The sequence below is a fragment of the Prunus mume genome, linkage group LG2, assembly GCF_029339155.1.
Source record: "Prunus mume cultivar Tortuosa linkage group LG2, ASM2933915v1, whole genome shotgun sequence".
NCBI classification, from domain to species: domain Eukaryota; kingdom Viridiplantae; phylum Streptophyta; class Magnoliopsida; order Rosales; family Rosaceae; genus Prunus; species Prunus mume.
Genome location: NC_142699.1, coordinates 8,405,190 through 8,426,505, shown reverse-complemented (window position 1 = coordinate 8,426,505; position 21,316 = coordinate 8,405,190). Strand labels below are relative to the sequence as shown.

Genomic DNA, 21,316 nt, shown 5'->3' with positions numbered 1-21,316 from the left:
GGAATAATTCCGTAGATGGAAGGGAATTATTCCTCCCCTATTTGGAATTGATTTGATTAATTAAATATTTGATTTATTAGGGTAAATCAAATCCCCAATTGTGGTAGGAATCAAATCAATTCTCAACCTAATTAGGTAACGTTCCATTTAATTGGGTAATCCCCAATTAAATTGAGTAACTCCCAATTAGGTTGAATAATTCCCAATTAGGTCAAATAATCCCCAAATGGAAGGAATCATTTGACCTAAGGTCTGATTTAATTCGATTCCCACAAATGCCCCCCAGCTTCTACATGGTGTGTGGTGGCATGTAGGAGATGTAGATTATCCATTGGGTTGTCCAGTTGTAACTGGGCTTCCTTCGTGGACCTAGACTCCCGAGTGGAGGAGGTGGTGGTCTGCCCCCTGCTCAAGATGTTGAGAGATGTGAGCAGAATGGTCCAGATCAAGATCTGCGGTTAGGCGGAGGAGTGTTCTCTTGAATCTCCCAAAAGGGAAAGGCTGCTACCAAGTCTTCAAGAGATGAAGCTACTCATTCGCAGGTAGAGAATGTGTCTCTATTGAGGAAGAAGCCAAGGTTTCCTTCTGCTGAGAAGACTCAAGTGGTCTGCTCCACGATCATCTACCAGAGGCCAAACATCTCATGGGCGCAGATAGCACGCAGGTTGGTGGTATGAACGATGTTTCGGGTATTTTGCCCGAGCCTCCTACTAACAAGCTTGAAAACCATGATCTGCATCGTGAGGCAACTTGTGCCCGATCTAGTTCTGCCGAGCGTCAAAGAGATGCAGACATTCCTCCTCGAAGTTCGAGTCATCTGCACGGTCAAAAGATGGAGATCGAAGCGGGAGGTTTGCTCATGATCCAGCTGTTGAGTCACAGGCAGTCAAGCGTGAAGTTGATTCAGTATCATTGACTTCTTTGGAAGTGAGGTTGGTGGAGGCTAAGAAGATGAGAGAGTCATCTGCCTAGGCGAATAGTTCTTCTTCAACATCAGCGGTTGATTTGAAGGCGAACAAGTCTAGCCCTGTAGGGGATGCGTGTGTGTCTGATCTGCTCAAGACGAACTTCGTATAACACCCGTCCTTCTTTGCTAAGTTGGTCGATCACATCTGTCAGGCCGGCGATCTTAGCACATTCTCGAGCCTTTTCTTGGAAAAACAAAGGGAAGCCACATTTCATCTGCTTCAAAAAGGAGTGGTTCTTATTATCTGAAACTATTTGAAACTCGTCTGCTGTTGCCCCCTCTTCTACCACTGGCTTGGTTAGTCAAAAAGATGTCTACTTCCGTTTTGAGCACAAGATTGGATGCAGTAAATGAGATGATGGCAAATGCTATGGAGCAGCGGATCGGGATCTTTGAAGGCATAACTGATCAGGCGAATGTCGAAGAGGTGTAACTTAGAGGTCTCCTGTTGGCGCCTCGGAGTATATGAAGTTTTTTATTTCTTTTCACCTTTTGTAGTCTGCTTTCTTGTTTAGAATAATTGGTCTTTTTTTACCATCTTCCTTTTGTTGAACTTGGCTGGTTGGTCAGCTTGCTATGAAAATGTAGTTATTTTTTCAACTTCAATTTGCATATCAACTTGTGAACTGCTTGAGTAACCAGCCAATTGTGTGTTTCCCTTAGAAAATTTATGAGTGTCAGGGTCCCCCTTGAGGGACTCTGAGCATGTTCTACATATCCAGTAGGATGTCTTTCCTCAAGTTGCGACATGTTTGGTCAATGTCCGGAGATGTGTCGATGGAAGTGGCCCATTTGACCTACACTAGGAGACGTGTCGATGAGGGTGGCCCGTTTGGCCTACGTTCAAAGATGTGTCGATGATGGTGGCTCATTTGACCTACGTCGGAAACGTGCCGATGAGTGTGGCCCGTTTGGCCTACGCCGAGACGTGTCAATGAGGGTTGCCCGTTTGGCCTACGTCCGGAGGCGTGTCGATGAAGGTGGCCTGTTTGGCCTACGTCCAGAGATGTGTCAATGAGTGTGGCCCGTTTGGCTTACGTCTAGGGACGTGTCGATGAGTGTGGCCCGTTTGGCCTACATACGGAGACGTGTCGATGCGAGTGTGGCCCGTTTGGCCTACGTCTAGAGACGTGTCGATGGTGTGTGACCTGTTTGGCCTACGTCCAGAGACGTGTCGATTGGTGTGTGGCCCGTTTGGCTTACGTCTGGAGACGACGTGTTGATGAGAATGGCCCGTTTGGCCTACGTCCGGAGACGTGTCGATGAGAGTGGCCCGTTTGGCCTACGTCTAGAGACGTGTCGATTGCATTTGTGAACACTCCATTGGAAAGAAAAGCTTAAACTTGTAATGATGTATGTGTGACTACATTGCTTTATTGAACAAAAGAGATGAGTTGCAAGGGTAACATCAAAAGTAACTTGTCTTCAATGGAGGTGAGGGAGGCCTAGCCACCTGCTTAGAGCCGAGCTGATAGGCGATGAGCTTCATGGATAGTACCTTCGGAGGTGATGGGCATTTCGTTGTCTTGGAACTTCCTTCCTTTAAAAGATGATGTCGATATCGTCTTCCATGACCGGGTAGCAGGTGACAACTTGGGAGACTTGCGCTTGTCGCTTGCATGATCTTTCTCTCCTGCTCCTCGATGGTCAGCTCTAACTCTTAAAGTCGACTAGGATCGTGCTGATCCGTATGACTTTTTTCGTGGAGGTTCATTGGCAGCTGCCTCACGATCTTTGATTTTCTGGAAGCCCCACTTGCGACGAATTCCGTGCAATGGCCATCTTCGACCAGTTCTTCGAGGTGCTTTTTCCCAGCGAAGCAATCATTTGTGTAATGACCGTGCCCTTCATGGAATTCGCAGTATCTACTGGTATCCTTCTTGGCTGGGTTTCCCTTCAAAGGCGATGGTTTCTTCAACCAAGGCATGTTCTTTACTTGGGCTAGGATCTGTCGTATCGGAATAGTGAACTTGGTGCAGCTCTCAGCTATTGGAGCACCTCCCGGAGGCTGTAATCCGCGCTTGCCCCCATCCTTATCTTTTATCATGTTGTTTCTTCGGGCTTGCCGACTCAACCGGTTGATCGGCAGCTTTCTTTGCGAGGTCCGGTCCTCGTCCCAAAGTGCATAGCGCTCTACTGTCGCAAAGACTTCTACTAGTGTTTGGCAAGGAGAGATGGTCAGCTCGTGATACAGCTCACACTCAATTGGCAAGCCCCTCTTGAAGGCCGATGATGCAATTCGATCGTCACATCCAATGATGTTTGCCCTTTCTGCTTTGAACCTCTTGATGTAATCTCGGAGGGATTCATCATCCTTCTTTTGCTAGTTGAACAGGTGGTTAGGGTTCTTCTTGATCGTCCGGTAAGAAGTGTATTCTTTGGTGAAGACGTGAGCTAGCTCCTTGAAGTTGCTGATCGACCCAGATGGCAAGCTGTGGAACCAGTCTTGGGCTGCTCCTTGCAAGGTCATTGTAAACACCTTGCACATCAGCGCGTCGTTAGCCTTGTATAATGTCATGATACTTTTGAAGTGCTTTAGATGGCTCTCGGGATCGGAATCCCCTTTGAAATGCGTGAATGAAAGCGTTGAGAATCTCTTAGGAGGAGCGGCTTGCTCGAGTTCGATAGTGAAGGGCGTAGAGTTTGCTTGGTCCACCTCCCTGCGTAGAGCATCTTCGAAATTTCCACCAATATTTAAGTTACGAATTCGGTCGTTTACGAGCTTCTCGACTTCCTCGCGCGCATGCCTTGCCGATCACGTTGGCGACCCTCGTGATTCAGTGCAGGATGGTTGACTTCCTCGTCGACTTGAAGAGGTTGACCTCCTTTGTTGCCCTGCCCATGAGGCAGATTGGTGGATTAAGCTTGCGAAGATTCCTCCATGAGTTGTCGCCGCGAGTTGGTTCTCAAATAGGTTAGTGAACATCAGTCGTTGCGTTCGTTATGCAATAGTTCATGGGCTCGTGCCTCCTGTGAGCGTAGTCTTGAATGGATCGTCGATCGGCTCAAAGTACAGCTTGCGGATGTCTGCATCTCATCAGCACAATCTCGTTCTCTCCCCTCGCCAGTTTGTCTCTGATGACTAGTCTGAGATCCCTCAAAATGCTCGTCGGTATGCTCACGGATCCTTCTCTCCTCGTCAATAGCTAAAAGCGATTTTTTAACAACCAAAAGCGCTTATTGTAGCTTTAGACTTAAAAGTTTAGAAACGCTTTCTAAATAAGCTAGCACTCCCAATTGCTTTACCAGGAGGCACTTGGATTTCTTATGAAGATTTCAACATTTTTATAATAGAAGCGCTTATGAGCAGCCCCGGTTTAATTGGTTCGAATAATAATACAAGCAGAAAAGCAATGTTTTCTTTTTCCTCTTTACTTTTTCTTTCAGAACCTGCAAAAGAAATATTAGTTGATCAGTTCTTCACCATCAAGCTTGGCTTAGTGAAATAAAGCACTTCATTGATTTCTACTTAAATTAATGGGTTTTTTTTTTTGGTGGCCATGGAGTGTAAAAATTAGAAGCTCCCATCCCAGAGCTATAATTTGTGTACATTCATTATCAAACATTTCAAATTTTTTGTGATTTTTTTTTTTGAAACTTTTTTGGGGGTTATGGAGATTCCAAGGGGTGGATATGGATTGTGTGATTTGTGGTGGGGAGACTCTACTAACCCCGAGGGTAGGGGATGTGCTTTGTGCAACTTCACACACCAATGCCAAGGTGAAGATTTGAAGACCACTAATGCCTCACCTGAGAAGGTTTCCATAGCAACCAATCACTTTAATGTCCTACTTAGTTACAAGCCCATGCTACTAGGTTCAGTCAAAACTATAATTTTTGGATATTTATATTATCAGACGTTAAAAATATTGTGAACTTTTTGCAATCTTTTGGTGGCTATGAATACAGGTGGACTGTGTAAATGTATCGAATCTACATTTATGTATGGGTCTGCAAGAAAAGAATTCTATCCTTTTCTTCGTGCTAATTAATTATACACTCGAAAAGGCTATAGGTCCTCGTGCATATAGTTGGAAAAATAATAAATCAATTATGAATTCTTCTTCTTCTTTTTTTGGTTCGGAATCAACTATCAATTATAGAGCTAAGAAAGGGAGGAAAATATATGCATGTCTTAGATTAATGACTATAGTATCTACCGACATGAGATTTTCAATGATTTGTTACATTGGAGTACCCAACATAACAGCTCTCGGATTAACAATAAAGTTATAAAATTTCAACAGTTTCATACCGAACAAGCATAGAGAAACAAATAAAACAACCACATTGCTTCCATCACTCTACATGCACGCAGCTCACTTTCACTAACAACAGAGGCTATATTTTCTACATATACACTAACTTTTTGTTTCTCCAGCTCTCTTACACCTCTAGGCTAGTGACAAACCCAGCTCGTGTCATGCGGAGGACCAAAAGGAAATGACAAGGAGAAAACGGCTAAGAAGAGACTTACTCTCTCAACGCTTAGAAGGCAGAGCAGAGATAACAGAGCACACTGTTTGTATAAAAGTGAGTATGAAGAGAAAAATAGCCGCAGCAATTGAAATAGTTGCCCAAGGTGTGTTGCAATAGTTTTGTCTCAAGTTTGCCTGCAATTTGTGCCAAGACGTTCTGCAGTACTTGTTGAGGTCTGCACAAAGAATAGCAAAATAGAAGTCATTAGGGTCCACAATGACCCCATCCGCAAGGTTGTTAATCAGAGTAGTCTGTAGACCCTTCACTACTGTCACCAAGACTAGTTTCGACGATTCCATGCTTAACAAGCAACTCCACATCCTTTGCAGTGTTCACAAAGCGATCCATGATGACAACATAATCGTTTATGTAATTCTCCATGCAATGGCATTGTTCAAAGGCAAGGAGGTTTCTGATTGTAAGCTCTGTCTCATCACTTATTGCTAATTTTGGAATTTCTAGAATCCCATTAGCGAATTGTATGTCGAATAAGTTTTTGGGTGATCCCACCTTAAACTTGACTCCTGCTCTGTGTAACTCTGTGATGCTGGGTGTGTTTAGAGTTTCAAGTCCCTTTAGCATGTGGTTTCAATGGTAGAGGTAGATACAAATTTCTACAAAGTGTTCTACTTTAGAAGCACATAATTTCTCCAAATTGCCATCTGTTCCCTCTATGTGCATTAGATTTTTGAAGAAATTGTGGCAAAGGTTGAGTATCGAAAGCCTTTCAATATTGTTATTGTTAGAAGAGACTTTGATTTTGTCGGGGTCAAAAAGTTCCTCAAGAATGAAGAATGGCAGCTGATTTTCAAGCAACCGCATGTCAGGCCATACGTCCTGCAACATATATGGTTTGTTAAATATGCAGTCATTTTCATCATGCAATTCATCAAAACGATACCTCAACAAGACCTCAATGATGAAGGCGGCATCCACTAGAATGATTCTCACAAATTCATCACTGCTAACCTGAATGGTTTCTGCATAACAACTGCGCAGTTTTGCTTCTTGGTCTTTTACTTTCTGTACATAATCCGCAAGGCTTACCCTGGTCCGACGTATGTAATCTTGTAAGTACCTCTTTTTGTGATCTTCCATGGCTTTTAGGCCTTGCTTGCCATGATGAAGTGGGCCTATAGAGACTACCTGAGGTGTGTAGGCCTTTTCACTCACACGCCGCAGTCGTTCAGGAACTCTATAAATGCTTGATCGCTTCCTTCCATTTTCCGCGCTGATGTGTTTGTTGTTGTCAATCGTAAAGGATGATAATGAAATGATAGTCACTGACACAACAATAAACAAATTTTTCAAGATGGTTGAGAAAATTAATACAAACATTGCAACTATAAGACCAAACACACAAAGACTTTTGATCCTTGTAACTCTTACATACCACACTAGTGCCTTAAGAATTTGATTTGAATGCACCAAATTCATTCAAAACTCTTTTGGTCAACTCTGTTTCTTGTAATTATTCTTGGAAGATTCTAATTCAGTTTTGATTGAAAAATTCCTACTAATCATGTGAATCAGTACGAAAGTTTAATTTACATTAACATACAAACGCCATTTTTTTTATGTGTTCGAAGGGAAAAGAATTGAAAGTCTTGAATGAATTCTTACATTTATAAATAATAAAAAATCTTTTTCGTGTTCTGCATTATTGGAGATTCTAATAAAACAAATTCTTTGTGTAATGATATCAGATAGTAGATTATGCTTCCAGTCAAAACATTGACAAACCAAAATCCCATTAGAAGAGAAGAAAATTATATACGACATTTACATAACCTTTTGCTCAATTCCAATTTCCAACTAAAATGAAACACAAGACACTTAAAAAGCTTCAAGAAATTGGATGTGCAAGCAAACATAGAAAAATAAAGAAAGACAGAGAAAGGAGTTTGGACATTCAAAACATACCTGCTATGGATTGAAACCCAAGTTTTTTTTTTTTTTTTTTTTTTTTTTTCGCAGTTGGTAGATGAGTAGCTAGAAAAGCTCAATGCAGATAGCTTGCTCTTCTGCTACATTTCAGTATAAGAACTAGTGAATCTGGTTTGGAAGTCAGGTCAACTCCCCATGTAGCTTCCTTGCCTTTGCTTTGACATGTCTATGCACGTCTTGGGGAAGTTTGAATAATCCATTGCAGGCCCCACGACAACTAAAGAACCAACATTTTGTACAAGGGTTTGTCGACTATAAGTTCTGTATCTGCTTTTCTGTTTCGGTGAAGTTTCTGTGTCCTTTGTTTTTTTATATTATTTTGTATACATAATTTGAAGATTCTTTATTTGGGTTTCTTTCAAGACGAAAACCATATCCACAACTGGCAGACATCTTTGACTAGTCGTCACAATTGGGAGACAACGAGGAAGACAGAAAATGGAGTAATGCAGATGTTACCAGCAATCCACAACAAGGAAGGGGAGGCTGCGCAAGACCAATATGTGTAGGCCAGGAGGCTACCCGATTTTAATATATATATATTAAAATTATTGCTCCTAGTGGGCTCTCCTAGTGGACATTATTTTTTAGTTTTCAAGTCTTACATTCAAGTCTTACATGGCGACCTAAAATTATTGCTCCTAGTGGGCTCTCTACCCCCTCATCATTCGTCTATAAAATGGTGAAGCCAGTTGGTATTGTTACCATAAGAGCCAGCTCCAACTTTCTTTAATTTCTTGCTTCATATCCACTGGCTACATCTTTTGCCAAGTTAATCAGTCCTAATGGGGTTTCATCTCCCACTCATCTTTGCTCTTCTCAGTGTAAGCTCTGCAATTTGATTAACTTTTCCATTATCTCTCATTGTACTCTATATGAAGGAAAGTTTTGTGTTCCTATAATTCTCTCCGATCTTATGTAGTACGTAAGTGTCGTCCACTAATTAATTACACTTTGTGATTTGATTTTAATTAGAGTTCGAATTAATGTTGCAGCTAGCAGCGGTGGCACTGGCAAACCATGCTGCCCAACCAGCACCTCAACTTTACTGGAACTCCGTCCTGCCAAACACACAGATGCCAAGAACTATCAGTGAACTTCTGCATCCTGGTTTGTGTTGAATAAATGTAGTATGTTAGAGCACGTATGGCAACATATTCACAAATGTGTCACTCACTCTTCAATCGGCTGATCACCTATTTTCCATTATGACGTTGATATATAATTTGCAGACCCCACAAATGAAGAACAGAGCACAAATGTCATGAATGCTGCTGGGAATGGAAAGCCAATTGACCACAAGGGCAAACCTGAAAATACTATACTACCAGAGCTACGAATCCCATTTTTTTACAGGATATATGATCATCCCACTGATAATCAACTCCATTATAAAAACGTAGCTATTTTCTTCTTGGAGAAGGACATGCGCCCTGGCACAACAATGAACTTCCAATTCCCTAGAAATTCAAACACGGCTACTTTCCTGCCACGAGAAAGCGCTCAATTGATCCCCTTCTCCTCTAGCAAACTAGCAGAAATTTTCAACCATTTTTCAGTGAAGCCAACATCTGTGGAAGCCAAAACAATTAAGCAAACAATCGAAGAGTGTGAAGCTCCGGGCATTAAGGGAGAGGAAATATATTGCGCCACATCTTTAGAATCAATGGTTGATTTTAGCACTTCGAAGCTTAGAACAAGAAACGTTCAAGCAATATCGACGGAAGTATTGGAAAAAGGAGCCACCATGTCCATCCACAAGTATACAACAATGCCGGGACTGAAGAAGCTGGCAGGTGACAATGTCGTTGTGTGTCATAAGCAGAACTATCCCTATGCTGTGTTTTACTGCCATGCAATAAAACCTACAGCAGCTTATGTTCTCTCCCCTGAAAGGCGATGATGGGGTGAAGGTTAAAGCAGTAGCCATCTGCCATCTAGACACATCAGAATGGAACCCAAAGCATTTGGCCTTCCAAATCCTCAAAGTTAAGCCCGGAACCATTCCCATCTGCCATTTCCTTCCCACTAATCATATTGTCTGGGTTCCGAACCACAAATCTGCATGATCATCACTTAGCACTGTACGTAAGATATATGATGAGATGAAGTTTTTGGGATTAGTGGTCGGCAGTGGCGGATCCAGGATTATGTGGCCAAGGGGGCTTAGTGTAAAAGTTCTGAAATTTTTCTATAAAGAAAATAATGCTAAAAAGATAAAAAGATAGTACTTCCATTCATAATTCATAACAAAACCAATAATACAAGTTACAATTGTCCACGACGAGTTTTCATATTCTGAAAACGTTGCATTATAGTTTCGTTATCAATACAAGCAAAAACATCTCTCTCAATATAAACAATCAAGCTATCATTCAACCATTGATCTCCCATTCTGTTGCGAAGTGGATTTTTAATAATATTCATGGCGGAAAATGCCCTCTCCACTGAAGCAGTTGCAACCGGTAAAACCAAAGTCAATGTAAGAAGCAAATACACATAAGGAAATATTTCATGCATTCCTTTCTCCACCATTTTTTCCGCAAGACTACTAATCCCTTCCAATTGAGAAAAATCAATACTCGAACGCATATGATGAATATAAACACCAAGTTGATCTTCAAGCATCAATAAGTCTCTATCCGAAAAATCATAAGGATAAAATTGAGCAAGACGAACTAGCTTTCGTTTGTCAAAAGCTACAAAGTTATTTTTCGGACTCAAGCATGCCAAACAAGTAAGTAACTCAGTACTTACCTCGTTGAAGCGATCATTTAGTTCCACAAGTTGTCCATCAATTACATGAATAAACATCTCCACACGATAACGATGATAATTTGTCTTCATTGGAGCATTACGCCGTGACCTCCCTGGAATTACATATTCCTCATCCATGGTAGGAACTATAATATCATGTTTGTAACAAAACAAAGATGCTTGCTCAACCAATTCTTCAAACTCATTATCCCTCATGAACTGCAGGTTTTCCTTGCATGTTGTCACTAAACTCATTGCACTCACAATGTCTTGATCTTTCTTTTGCAATGCTAGAGACAAAGTGTTTGTTATTCCCAATATAGCTTTCATTAAAAATAAGTGAAACACAAACTCAAAAGATTGTATTTCTCTCCATAACTTATAGGCTTCACCCGAACTATCATTAGGATTATCATCAACAATCATTTGAAGCACATTCACCACAGATGGGAACATAGAAATGATACTAATCAACGTACCATAATGTGAGTTCCATCGTGTATCGCCGGCACGTTTGAGAGTAGTTTCTTGATTTAAGCCCCGCCCCGTTATAAGACAATCTTCTTCAAAAGCTCTCACAAGCTCTTCTTGGTATTGTGCTCTAAGTGCATCCCGACGCTTACAAGATGCTCCAACAACATTGACCAAACTATTAGCCGTTGTGAAAAAAGAGTTGACATCAATGTTTTTCTTTGCTACCGCAACAAGAGCTAGTTGAAGTTGATGAGCAAAACAATGAACATAAAATGCACAAGGTTGTTCTCTCAAAATCTTTGTCTTAAGGCCATTGAACTCACCTCTCATATTACTAGCTCCATCATAACCTTGTCCTCGTAGCTTGGAAAAGCTCAAATTCGCAGAAGAAAAGAATTCATCAATGGCTTCCTTTAGTGCACTTGAAGTAGTATCGGTCACATGTTGAACCCCCACAAACCTTTCAATTATTTGTCCTTTGTCATTCACATAACGAAGCACCATCGCCATTTGCTCCTTTATTGAAACATCACGTGCTTCATCCACCATTATGGAAAAATATCTATCTTTTACATCACTCAAGATAAGACCAATGGTTTATTTAGCACAAGAATTGACAAGATCTTTTTGAATTGAAGGAGCTATTAACTTCAAATTTCCTGGAGCATTTTCCAACACAACGGCCTTAACTTTTTCATCATGATCCGCAAGAAATTGCAAGAGCTCTAAATAATTCCCTCTATTACTTGATTGGGCACTTTCATCATGACCACGAAAAGAAAGACCTTATCGCAACAAATACCTAGTGCACTTAAGTGATGCATTCAAGCAAGTGCGATAAGCCGTGCGAGCTTGGCTTGTTTGCTTGATGACAATTGTTTCAATGTGTGTAGTTTGATGCATCAAATTGTAAGCAACTTCTCTAACTTGGTTGTGAACACTACCAACCGGTCCAACATGAAGATTAAATCTTTCTTTCGCCTTCTTCCAATTATTGAAGCCTACCCCAGTGAATGCATCACCACCCACTTGATCAAAATTTGATTTGAAGAGATAACAATGAAGACAAAATGCAGCATCTTTAGCAATACTATATTCCAACCAATCATGATCATCAAACCAATTAGCAATGAAGCGTCTATTAATTCCTGATTGATTAGTTTGTGGGAATTTATAACTTCTAGGTTGACAAGGTCCCTTTTGTAGATATGCTCTTCGAATCTCATCTCGAATATTAGGACTATAATCCACCATTCGAGTTCTTAGTCCAGGGTCTGCCTGAAGATTAGCTAAGATCTCATCTACTTCAATTGGTCTTGCATTTGAACTACCCGGATTAGACGGAGAAGGACTATCCGTAGATAATTTTCTTTTAAAGAATCGTTCCATAAATCAACAAATCAATTAATTCAATCAATCATTAATTTTTACCCAAATTATCATATGAATACGAAAATGTCAATAACCCACTCTCAAAATTCAATATACTCCATAAACCCATATCAATCAATATTGAATATACTAAATTATCATATCAAATATCAATTAATATTCAATATACTCAATCAATTCACATTTTCAATCAAGCATAAACTCAATCAATCTACATTAATATGATTATCACTATGATTCATATCATATCCATAAATTTCATTACATACAAAAAATATCAATATTATTCATATCCATAAATTTCAAGCATTAACTCAATAAAGCATAAATTCAATAATCATATAGCAATAAATTAAACATTTTCCATAAATTTCATATCAACAACAACAATAAATTTCAATATCAACAACAACAACAATATATATTAAACATTTTCCATAAATTTCATATCAACAACAACAATAAATTTTAATATCAACAACAACAACAATATATATTAAACATTTTCCATAAATTTCATAGCTAAGCTTACTTGTAGTTGAAAACAATGGAGGAGGGAGGAGGACGGCGTGCGAACGGCGGTGATTGGTGGCCCAACGAAGAGTTGATGATGGAGGTTGTTGGAGGAGGTTAGGAGGTTGGGGGAGAGGTTAGGGTTTGAGAGGGTGGGGAGAGGAAGTGTGAAATTGGAAATGAATGGTTTGGGGCTCTGTGCGATTCGCAAAAGGTTTGTTGGTTTTTTTTTTTTTTTAAGCGGCTCAAAACGACGCGTCGTTTTGAGGCCAGTCATTAAAAATTTGATCGAGCCTTTGCCAAGCGACGTCGTTTGGCAAGGCGCTTTTAAAAATTAGGCGCGCACTGCGACCCTTTGCCTCTTCTCCGGGACTTTCATCGGCGGATGGCGTGCATCCAAGGGGCTTCAGCAGCTGTCCAAGGGGCTTCAATGGAGTCCTGTGCCATTTTTCCAACCTTCCAAGGGGTCGTCCGACCCTGTTGTCCCAACGTGGATCCGCCACGGTGGTCGGGTTGCCTAAAAATCACGACATGTAAACCGCTTGAAATTAACCCGATCATGTTTTCTCTTGGAACTATATAGACTTCAACTTGTACTCATAAAGCATGCTATATTTATGATAGAGATATATGAAACGACCTAATCCAATTTCCATTTTGGAATCCGGTCGAAACACATTAAATCGACACTGTAACTGTGGGTCGTAAATGACCAAAATGCCCTAAAAGCAGTAACATAAACCCCGAGCTCCTAACTCGTGGCTGCGCTGATAATCTGTAGGCTGCCTATGTACCCTTACTGAGGATAAACTACACGTAATTCTTTCCTCTGTTTCTAACCTCAGAATCGGTTTGTTTTATGTAAACCTCCCTCTAGGGCTGACATTTATGGAGTCTCCGAGACTCCGTTTTACGATCCGTCAAATGTTATACAATCCTGAAATTACCTAGGTCAACATATCCGAAAATGGTTACAATCCAACGGTTCGAAACAATTGAACCCGGAAATCACACAATATGCGAGATCCGTTCGGGGTTCAAACATTAACCAAATTGAGATCCGCAAATTCCTACGCGCTCGTGACAACCCAAGGATCATTTTAGAATTGGAAGTGATCTCTACCAATCTGCCCACGCCACACGCGCCGGCAGCTCGTGGGTGGCTTGATCAATTCCTGGCGGTATGAAAAACTCCAAACCACCGGCCCAAACTCCTAACTTAGGTAAAATACCCTATTTGGAACAACTTTTGTTCTTGGACATACCCCAAAAAGTGGCCGAAACTGGCCGAAACAGTGACTCAAAAATCTGCTAAAACCTAACTTAAACACTCGAATAATCAACGCTTGAAATCTCTGAAATCCTACCCAACCAGCAGCTAGAGCATGAAAAACAGCTAGAAAACCATAACTCCCTCGTCCGATTTGATGGCCGGAGGCTTCCAAACAAGCTCCCGAAAGTTTACTAAAAAACTACCCACCACCGCCTATTTCATGGTTGATTCCGGCGATCACACTGGCGGATCATGGCTGGGATGGGTTGAGAATGAAAGAGGGGAGTGAGGTGGTTCGTTTGGCACTAGTCTTCCTCAATTTGGTGGTTGGAGCTGAGAGAAATCATTTCCTAAAGTCGGCTGCTCGAACTCCAGATAGAGGAAAAATCTGGGTTTTTCTGGATTTTAAAAACTGAAGTTTGAAATATTTATGGTTATGCCACTGAACTTCTTTTAATCGTAACTCCTTCGTTACAACTCTGATTTGAGTCCACTACGTGTCTACGGACTCATCTCGCTGCGCTCTATGCAACGGTATAACTAAAATCCCAAAATTCCTTCCCGGTCAAAAAGTCAACTTTTAAACTAATAATTAAATATTAATTAAGGACCGAATTGTTATAATCTACCCCCTTATAAAAATTTCGTCCTCGAAATTTACTTAACCTTCACTTGAGGGGGTGAGGGTACTAGGCCCACGACTGCTACTCGGGTTCTCAAGTCTGCTATTCTAATACTGCACTCACCACTTGCATCTCAATAACTGTATCTATAAGACAATCAGTAAAATCTGAAAGCAACCTATTTATATCTGGATACAGGTGGCTTAAGAAAACATAAAACTCGAAGAAAAAAATATGATAAATAACTGAATTTCGATAAATTTAAAAGTCTACTGCCATTAATCGATATTTAGCTAAAATTCTCCTTTTTCCTACGAGTGCACGACACTGGCTAATCTTTGGGCACAAAAGACTAATTTGCCCTTTTTAATCAAATTAATGAAATTCAAGTGTGACTTCTACAAAATTCAGAATCTCCCATAAACTAAACATTTTCCAAAACATTCTACCTGTAAAACAAGCATGTATATTTATATAACTCATATGTCAGAAGCCTTAAATCATAGCCAAGCAATCAAACATCATAATATTCAGGTCTCAGGTCGTAACAAACCAAATAAATAAATCTGCTAATCAATCTCAACTTTCAGCTCAGTAATAATACTCTGATAATCTAGCTCAGCAGCATGAAGTTTAAAATGTTTAAAAGCCTATAGTAAGGTACTGAACTCATGCATTGTAGCACTCAAGTCTCAAGTTGCAACAAATCAAATAATTCAATCTGCTCAGGAGATTCATGTCAACTTTGAGATCAATAAAAATACTATGGCAACCTCAAACATTTTAACTCGTGAATTCTTACTTATGCATGATTATCAAATAGTAGCTCTGCTGAAAAACATTGAATGTATAATTCATCCTGTTCTGTAATCCTTGCTGGACTCAGGAGACATCCGTCAACTTTGATCCGCATTCTGCTCCCACAGTCTGGATAACTATAAGACTTGTGGGGCAAAATATGTTAGTATTACTAGAACTGTTTAATACCATATCCAATAGTAAAATATGAAAGCCAACAACTTACATGAAATAAAATTAAATAAAATTAAATAAAATAAACTAAGAAAAATTAAAGCAAACGAAACTAAAATAAATAAAGTCCATAAGTAAATACATATATATACATGCATATATATACTCCATCTATTACTTGTAAAATAACTATGATGTTTAAATAAATAATGGTAACTGTATAAAATCCTTAATTTAGTTTAAAAGCATCTCAATCCTCTCCACCTAGGTGTACCCCCATAACTGATTCGTCAATTCCTGATATTCCGTCAATTCCTAATATCCGTCAATTCCTTTAATACCGTCAATTCCATCCTCGCAGGTCTCGGAAACACAAAGTTAACCTAGCCGCATTCCTCGCATGTCTCAGAGATAAAACTTCAATCTGAGCCGCAATCCTCGCAGGTCCCGGAGACACCAAGTCCATCTGAGCCGCATTCCTCGCAAGTCTCAGGGGACCATTAGTCAGCCTGAGCTGCAATCCTCGTACTACACGATTCAGGCGTCCCCGATACTCGTGGGGCATAAACTATCTCAAGGCAACTGGGGGGTACCCTATGGTGGGTTTGAAAACCATAATCTGTTATTTACATAAACTTTCAATAAACTGGTTCTGAACTAAACTTAAAATGTATCCATATATATCTGTATATATATATATATATATATATACCAAAAGTTATATTACTTCCTTTTCAACCACCAAATATATGCATCAACTACTTAGTTAGCTGGTTAACCACATTGCTCTCTACTTAGCATATCATTCCAATATTAAATTTATACCTTTATAACACAATTAATCATATGAGCAAGTATAAATAGGTGATGAATAAACAGATAATTAAATGCTCAACTTGCTAAACCTCAGTCCTCAACAAATTTTTCAACCATAAGAAATGTCCAGCAATTCTGAAAATAAAGATGCACATGTAATGCAATGTCTACAGGAAGTTAACCTAATGCTCTGATACCAATTGAAACGAATGCTCTGATACCAATTGAAACGACCTGACCCAATTTTCACTTTGGAATCCGAGTCGAAACCTCGTTTAAAACGATATCCGATAACCGTGGGTCGTAAATGACCAAAATGCCCTGAAAACAATAACATAAACTCGAGCCCTAACTCGTGGTTGCGCTTGATAACTGTAGGCTGCCTACGTACCCTTCTGAGGGATCAAGCTACACGTAGTTTTTCCCTCCCTGACCTGCACTGATTTGTTTTACTGTAAACCTCACTCTAAGACTAACGTTTATGGAGTATCTGAGACTCCGTTTTACGATCCGTCAAATGCTATACGATCCTGAAATTACCTAAGTCAACATATCCGAAAATGGTTATAATCCAACGGCTCGAAACTATTGAACCCGGAAATCACACAATATGCGAGATCCGTTCGGGGTTCAAACGTTAACCAAATTGAGATCCGTGAATTCCTACGCACTCGTGACGACCCAAGGATCATTCTAGAACTGAAAGTGGTCTCTACCAATCTGCCCACGTCCTGCCACACGCGCCGGCAACGCGTGGGTGGCTTGATCAATTCCTGGCGGTCTGAAAAACTCCAAACCACCGGCCCAAACTCCTAACTTAGGTAAAATATCCCATTTGGAATAACTTTTGTTCTTGGACATCCCCCAAAAAGTGGTCGGAACCCGGCCAAAACAGTGACCGAAAATCTGCTGAAACCTAACTTAAACAATCGAATGATCAACGCTTGAAATCTCTGAAATCCTACCCAATCAGCAGCTAGAGCATGAAAAATAGCTAGAAAACCATACCTCCCTCGTCCGATTTGGTGGCCGGAGGCTTCCAAACGAGCTCCCGAAAGTTTACTAAAAAGCATCACCACCGCTGTTTCGTGGCTGATTCCGGCGACCACACCGGCGGATCATGGCTGGGATGGGCTGAGACTGAAAAAGGGGAGTGAGGTGGTTCGTTTGGCACTGGTCTTGCTCAATTTGGTGGTTGGAGCTGAGAGAAATCCTCTCCTAAAGTCGGCTACTCGAACTCCAGAGAGGGGAAAAATCTGGGTTTTTCGGGATTTTAAAAACCGAAGTTTGAAATATTTACGATTATGCCACTGAACTTCTTTTAATCGTAACTCTTTCATTACAATTCCGATTTGAGTCCACTACGTGTCTACGGACTCATCTCGCTGCGCTCTACGCAACGGTATAACTGAAATCCCAAAATTCCTTCCCAGTCAAAAAGTCAACTTTTAAACTAATAAAATATTCTATGGGTATAGTGGTCTTTTATTTGAATAAATTAATAATTAAATATTAATTAAGGACCGGGTTGTTAAAATATAAATGTTGAGAAAACAAACCGCCAAGCTTCTTTTGCCTCTGATAGTTGACTGGAAAAGTTCAATGCAGATAGTTTGAGGTGGAACTTTCTCCTATTTATAGCACAATGATGAGCTATATGTAAGAACAAGTTGATTTAATCTTTCATTTAAACAACAAATTGCTTTAATAATGACAATTAAAATAAGTGTGATTCCTTTAGAAGTCAGATTAGTTTAGAGCTTCATTGCTTCAACATTTGCGGAGTTTTGTGTACTGCAAACAAAGTTCCAAGTCAACATATCAAATTTTTTTTGGGAAATTCACTATTATACCTCATTTAAGGACCCAAATTTTAAGAAAAAAACCCACATGAAATGGACTTTAGAAACACAGCAAAAGCCCATTTACAACATAATTAAGAGGCTTCAAACTTCCTATAAATTACATAACTGCCATCAATTTCTTAAAACAAGCTCAAATATCCCAAAACCTCATAAAAAAAACATAAGACACTCAATAGGACATCAAAGTAATTTAATAATTAAAACTAAATTGAATAGGTTAGCTATCATTTTTTATATGGAAAATGGTTGTAGCTAGATTTAGCTATATTATTACTAGAATCCTAGATAGTATTATCCTCCTTTCTAGATTTCTCATGCAACTAGTCAAAACACACACATACAAACCGAAGTTCCAGTGAAAATAAAAACACACAAGTACACAATTCGCATAGCCATTGCTTAATTCCAGTTTCGAACAACGTACCGTGAAAGATAAGAAACTAAAAGCTTCAAGAAAATGGAAATGTACTACAAATGGAAAAAAAAACAAGATCAAAAAGGGAAGTGAGTTAAACTGGCACCTGTATGAAGGACCAAGTTGGTTTCCCTTTGGTCGATTACTTGGTTCCTCTGGTAGATGAAAATATAATTTTTCTCCTAATGGGCTATATAGAACAACTTTTTTGTTTTAATGTTTATGTGAGGCGTTTTGCCAGATTAAATTTATGTCTTCTAGCTACATACCTTTATCTTTTCGCCGGGCCATGAGTTGAAACTTGAATGTAGAGGCAGAGCATGCACTCGGGTTGACTTGTATAAGACAAGAGACTGAACTAGACCTACGTTCAATTATTTTCATTTTTTTTTTTAGTTGGAGCCATTCAATTCCTAATTATTTAGATTTTAGGTTAATTGTTTTATTAGTTCCTGAATTTAAACTCGATTTGCATTTGAGTCCCTCAATTTTCAAAATTATTTACATGGTCCTTTAACTTCACTCTCGTTAAGACAAATGATCTTGCCATCAATTTTGTTAACTTTTTCTGTTAAATGCAGGGCAAAATAATATTTTTTTTTATGTTTTTCTCCTATCATGGAAGTGATTAAAACACACCTCCTAAGCTTGTTTTGCGTTTGGTAGCCGAGTGTAAAAGCTCAATGCAAGATAGTTTGAGGTAGAATTTTCTCCTATTTTAATAGGACAATGATGAGCTATATCATATGTAACAACAAATTGCTTTAATAATGATAGTTAAAAAAAGTGTGATTCATTGAATATTTGCGGGGTTTTGTTCAGACCTAACAAAGCTCCAAGTCAACACATCAAATTCCTTTTTCCAACATGCAACAATTGTATTTGAATCACAATTTTGTCTGATATACATCACATCATGCCACTTGCATCAAATGAATTTAACTGAGTGAGGCAATGGGAAGTAATTAAGCTCTATATTCGTGGGTGGAGTGTTACTTCTAGAACCTCATCATTCGTCCATACAGGAGACAAACTCTAGAACTCTCACACTTCTTAATAGGGGTGGCATTTTAAACCGAAAAACCGAAAAACCACAAAAACCAACCGACAATTTATCGCAATGAAACCGCAATCGCGGTAAACCGAACCGCATTTGCGGTATTAAGAACCGAACCGCATTTGCGGTTGCGGTTGCTTGATTCGATATTTGATTTTCAAAACTTGCGGTTACCGCAAACCGCAAAGTATAGCCACACGGATGATGAAGTTGAATTTTACAAGGAAATGGAACATATTACAACTTGTAAGTAATTAGTTTATTTATACTAATGTTATTTATGCTTCTTCTTATAATAAAATGTACTACACTATGTTGTTTTATTTGTAAATAACATTGGTGCTCAAACAACACAACGGGGTTCTTCAAATCCACTCACCACCAACACTTGAGTTTGTAACTTTAGTTTGTAACATTGGTGCATTGCATTTTCCTTTTAGTTTGTAACTTTAATTAACTTTGAATTGAATTTTTCTTTTTTGTTGTAACTTTAATTCATTTTGCTTTACATTTTCCTTTGGTTTATAACTTTAAAGGATTTGGAATTGGAATGCTTGAGAAGTTTAACTTTAATTGGAATGCTTGGAATTGAAACTTTAATTTTCTTAGGTTGTGAATGCTTGAGAAGTTGATGAGATTGTGAATTTATATGTGTTTGAGAAATTGAGGTTGTGTATTTATTTATTTAGGTTGTGAATTTATATTTTTGTGAATGCTTGAGAACTCGCGGTTTTAAACCGCTAATTCGCGGTAACCGACAGCATTTTGCGGTTTACCGCAATGCGGTAAACCGCAAAACGCGGTCGGTTTGCGGTTTCAAAAATCATCAAACCGCAAATAGTCGGTCGGTTTGTGGTTTGAATAAAAATTCGCGGTTACCGAACCGCAACCACCCCTACTTCTTAAAAGGACTACTTAACTCTATAGCTTATTGCATGTAGCATACGCAAACACAATTAGAAATTCTACAACAGAAGCAAGATCAATCTTGCTATGCCTTCTAAACAAACAAACAAATAAAACAAGCATATTAATTGCTTTAATTACTCTACTAACATCAACACAGCACACTTAGTTTACTAACATATATGATACATAAAGATAAAAAAAAGGACCAATAGGGAGAAAATGGTGAACTAAGGAGAGACTAATGCTTCTGGTTCTTAGAAGGCATAACAGAAATAATAGAGCACACTGCTTGAATGCAAGTCAGTATTAGGAGCAAAACAGCTGCAATGACAGAAATAGTTGCCCAAGGTGTATTGATATCAATGTTTTCAAAGGCATGCCTTCGCGCGCGTCGGCGCAAGACGGCAAGAAAACGTCCGAGGCGGTCGGCTGTTTAGCGAGTTGCACATTTAGCGTGGGGAAGCCGTGAGGAGGCGTTGCAAGGCATGTCCAGGTGGAGCGAGGCAGAGCAAGGCGAGCCAAATTTGGAAACTTCTGAACCGGAAGAAATTTGCGAGTCTGCAGATGTCTGTGAGGAAGATGAACTCGCGAGGAAGACGACTCCTTTTTTTAATTTTATTTTTAGGTTAATGAAACGACGTCGTTTTGATTGTAGTGTTTTGAAAACAATATTAAAGTGAAACGACGTTGTTTCACTTGGAGTGTGTTGAAAAAAAAAAACGCAAGTTGCTGTTTTTTTATCTTACCTTTAAGGCAAGAAGAATTAATAGTGGGAAATATGTTAATGAAACATGCAAGTTGCTGTAGCTTTTCTACTTACCTTCTTCTTCTTTTTTTCCTTAAATTAATATATTAAC

General features: G+C 39.4%; 1 protein-coding gene and 2 pseudogenes across 2 annotated transcripts; 1 reads left to right on the top strand and 2 right to left on the bottom strand.

The window, feature by feature from the left end:
• Positions 1-5,081: 5,081 nt before the first annotated feature.
• LOC107881922 (UPF0481 protein At3g47200-like) lies at positions 5,082-7,363 on the bottom strand (annotated as a pseudogene).
• A 700-nt stretch (positions 7,364-8,063) lies between these two features.
• LOC148919538 (BURP domain protein RD22-like) lies at positions 8,064-9,616 on the top strand (annotated as a pseudogene). The gene is made up of 3 exons (XR_016123855.1): positions 8,064-8,217; positions 8,389-8,503; positions 8,626-9,616. The product of XR_016123855.1 is annotated as a BURP domain protein RD22-like (transcript).
• On the bottom strand, positions 9,600-11,236 carry LOC148919537 (uncharacterized). The gene has a single exon (XM_089045275.1). It carries the CDS (start codon positions 11,171-11,173, stop codon positions 9,662-9,664), a length of 1,512 nt encoding a protein of 503 aa, XP_088901401.1. The 5' UTR covers positions 11,174-11,236; the 3' UTR covers positions 9,600-9,661.
• Between the last annotated feature and the right edge of the window lie 10,080 nt (positions 11,237-21,316).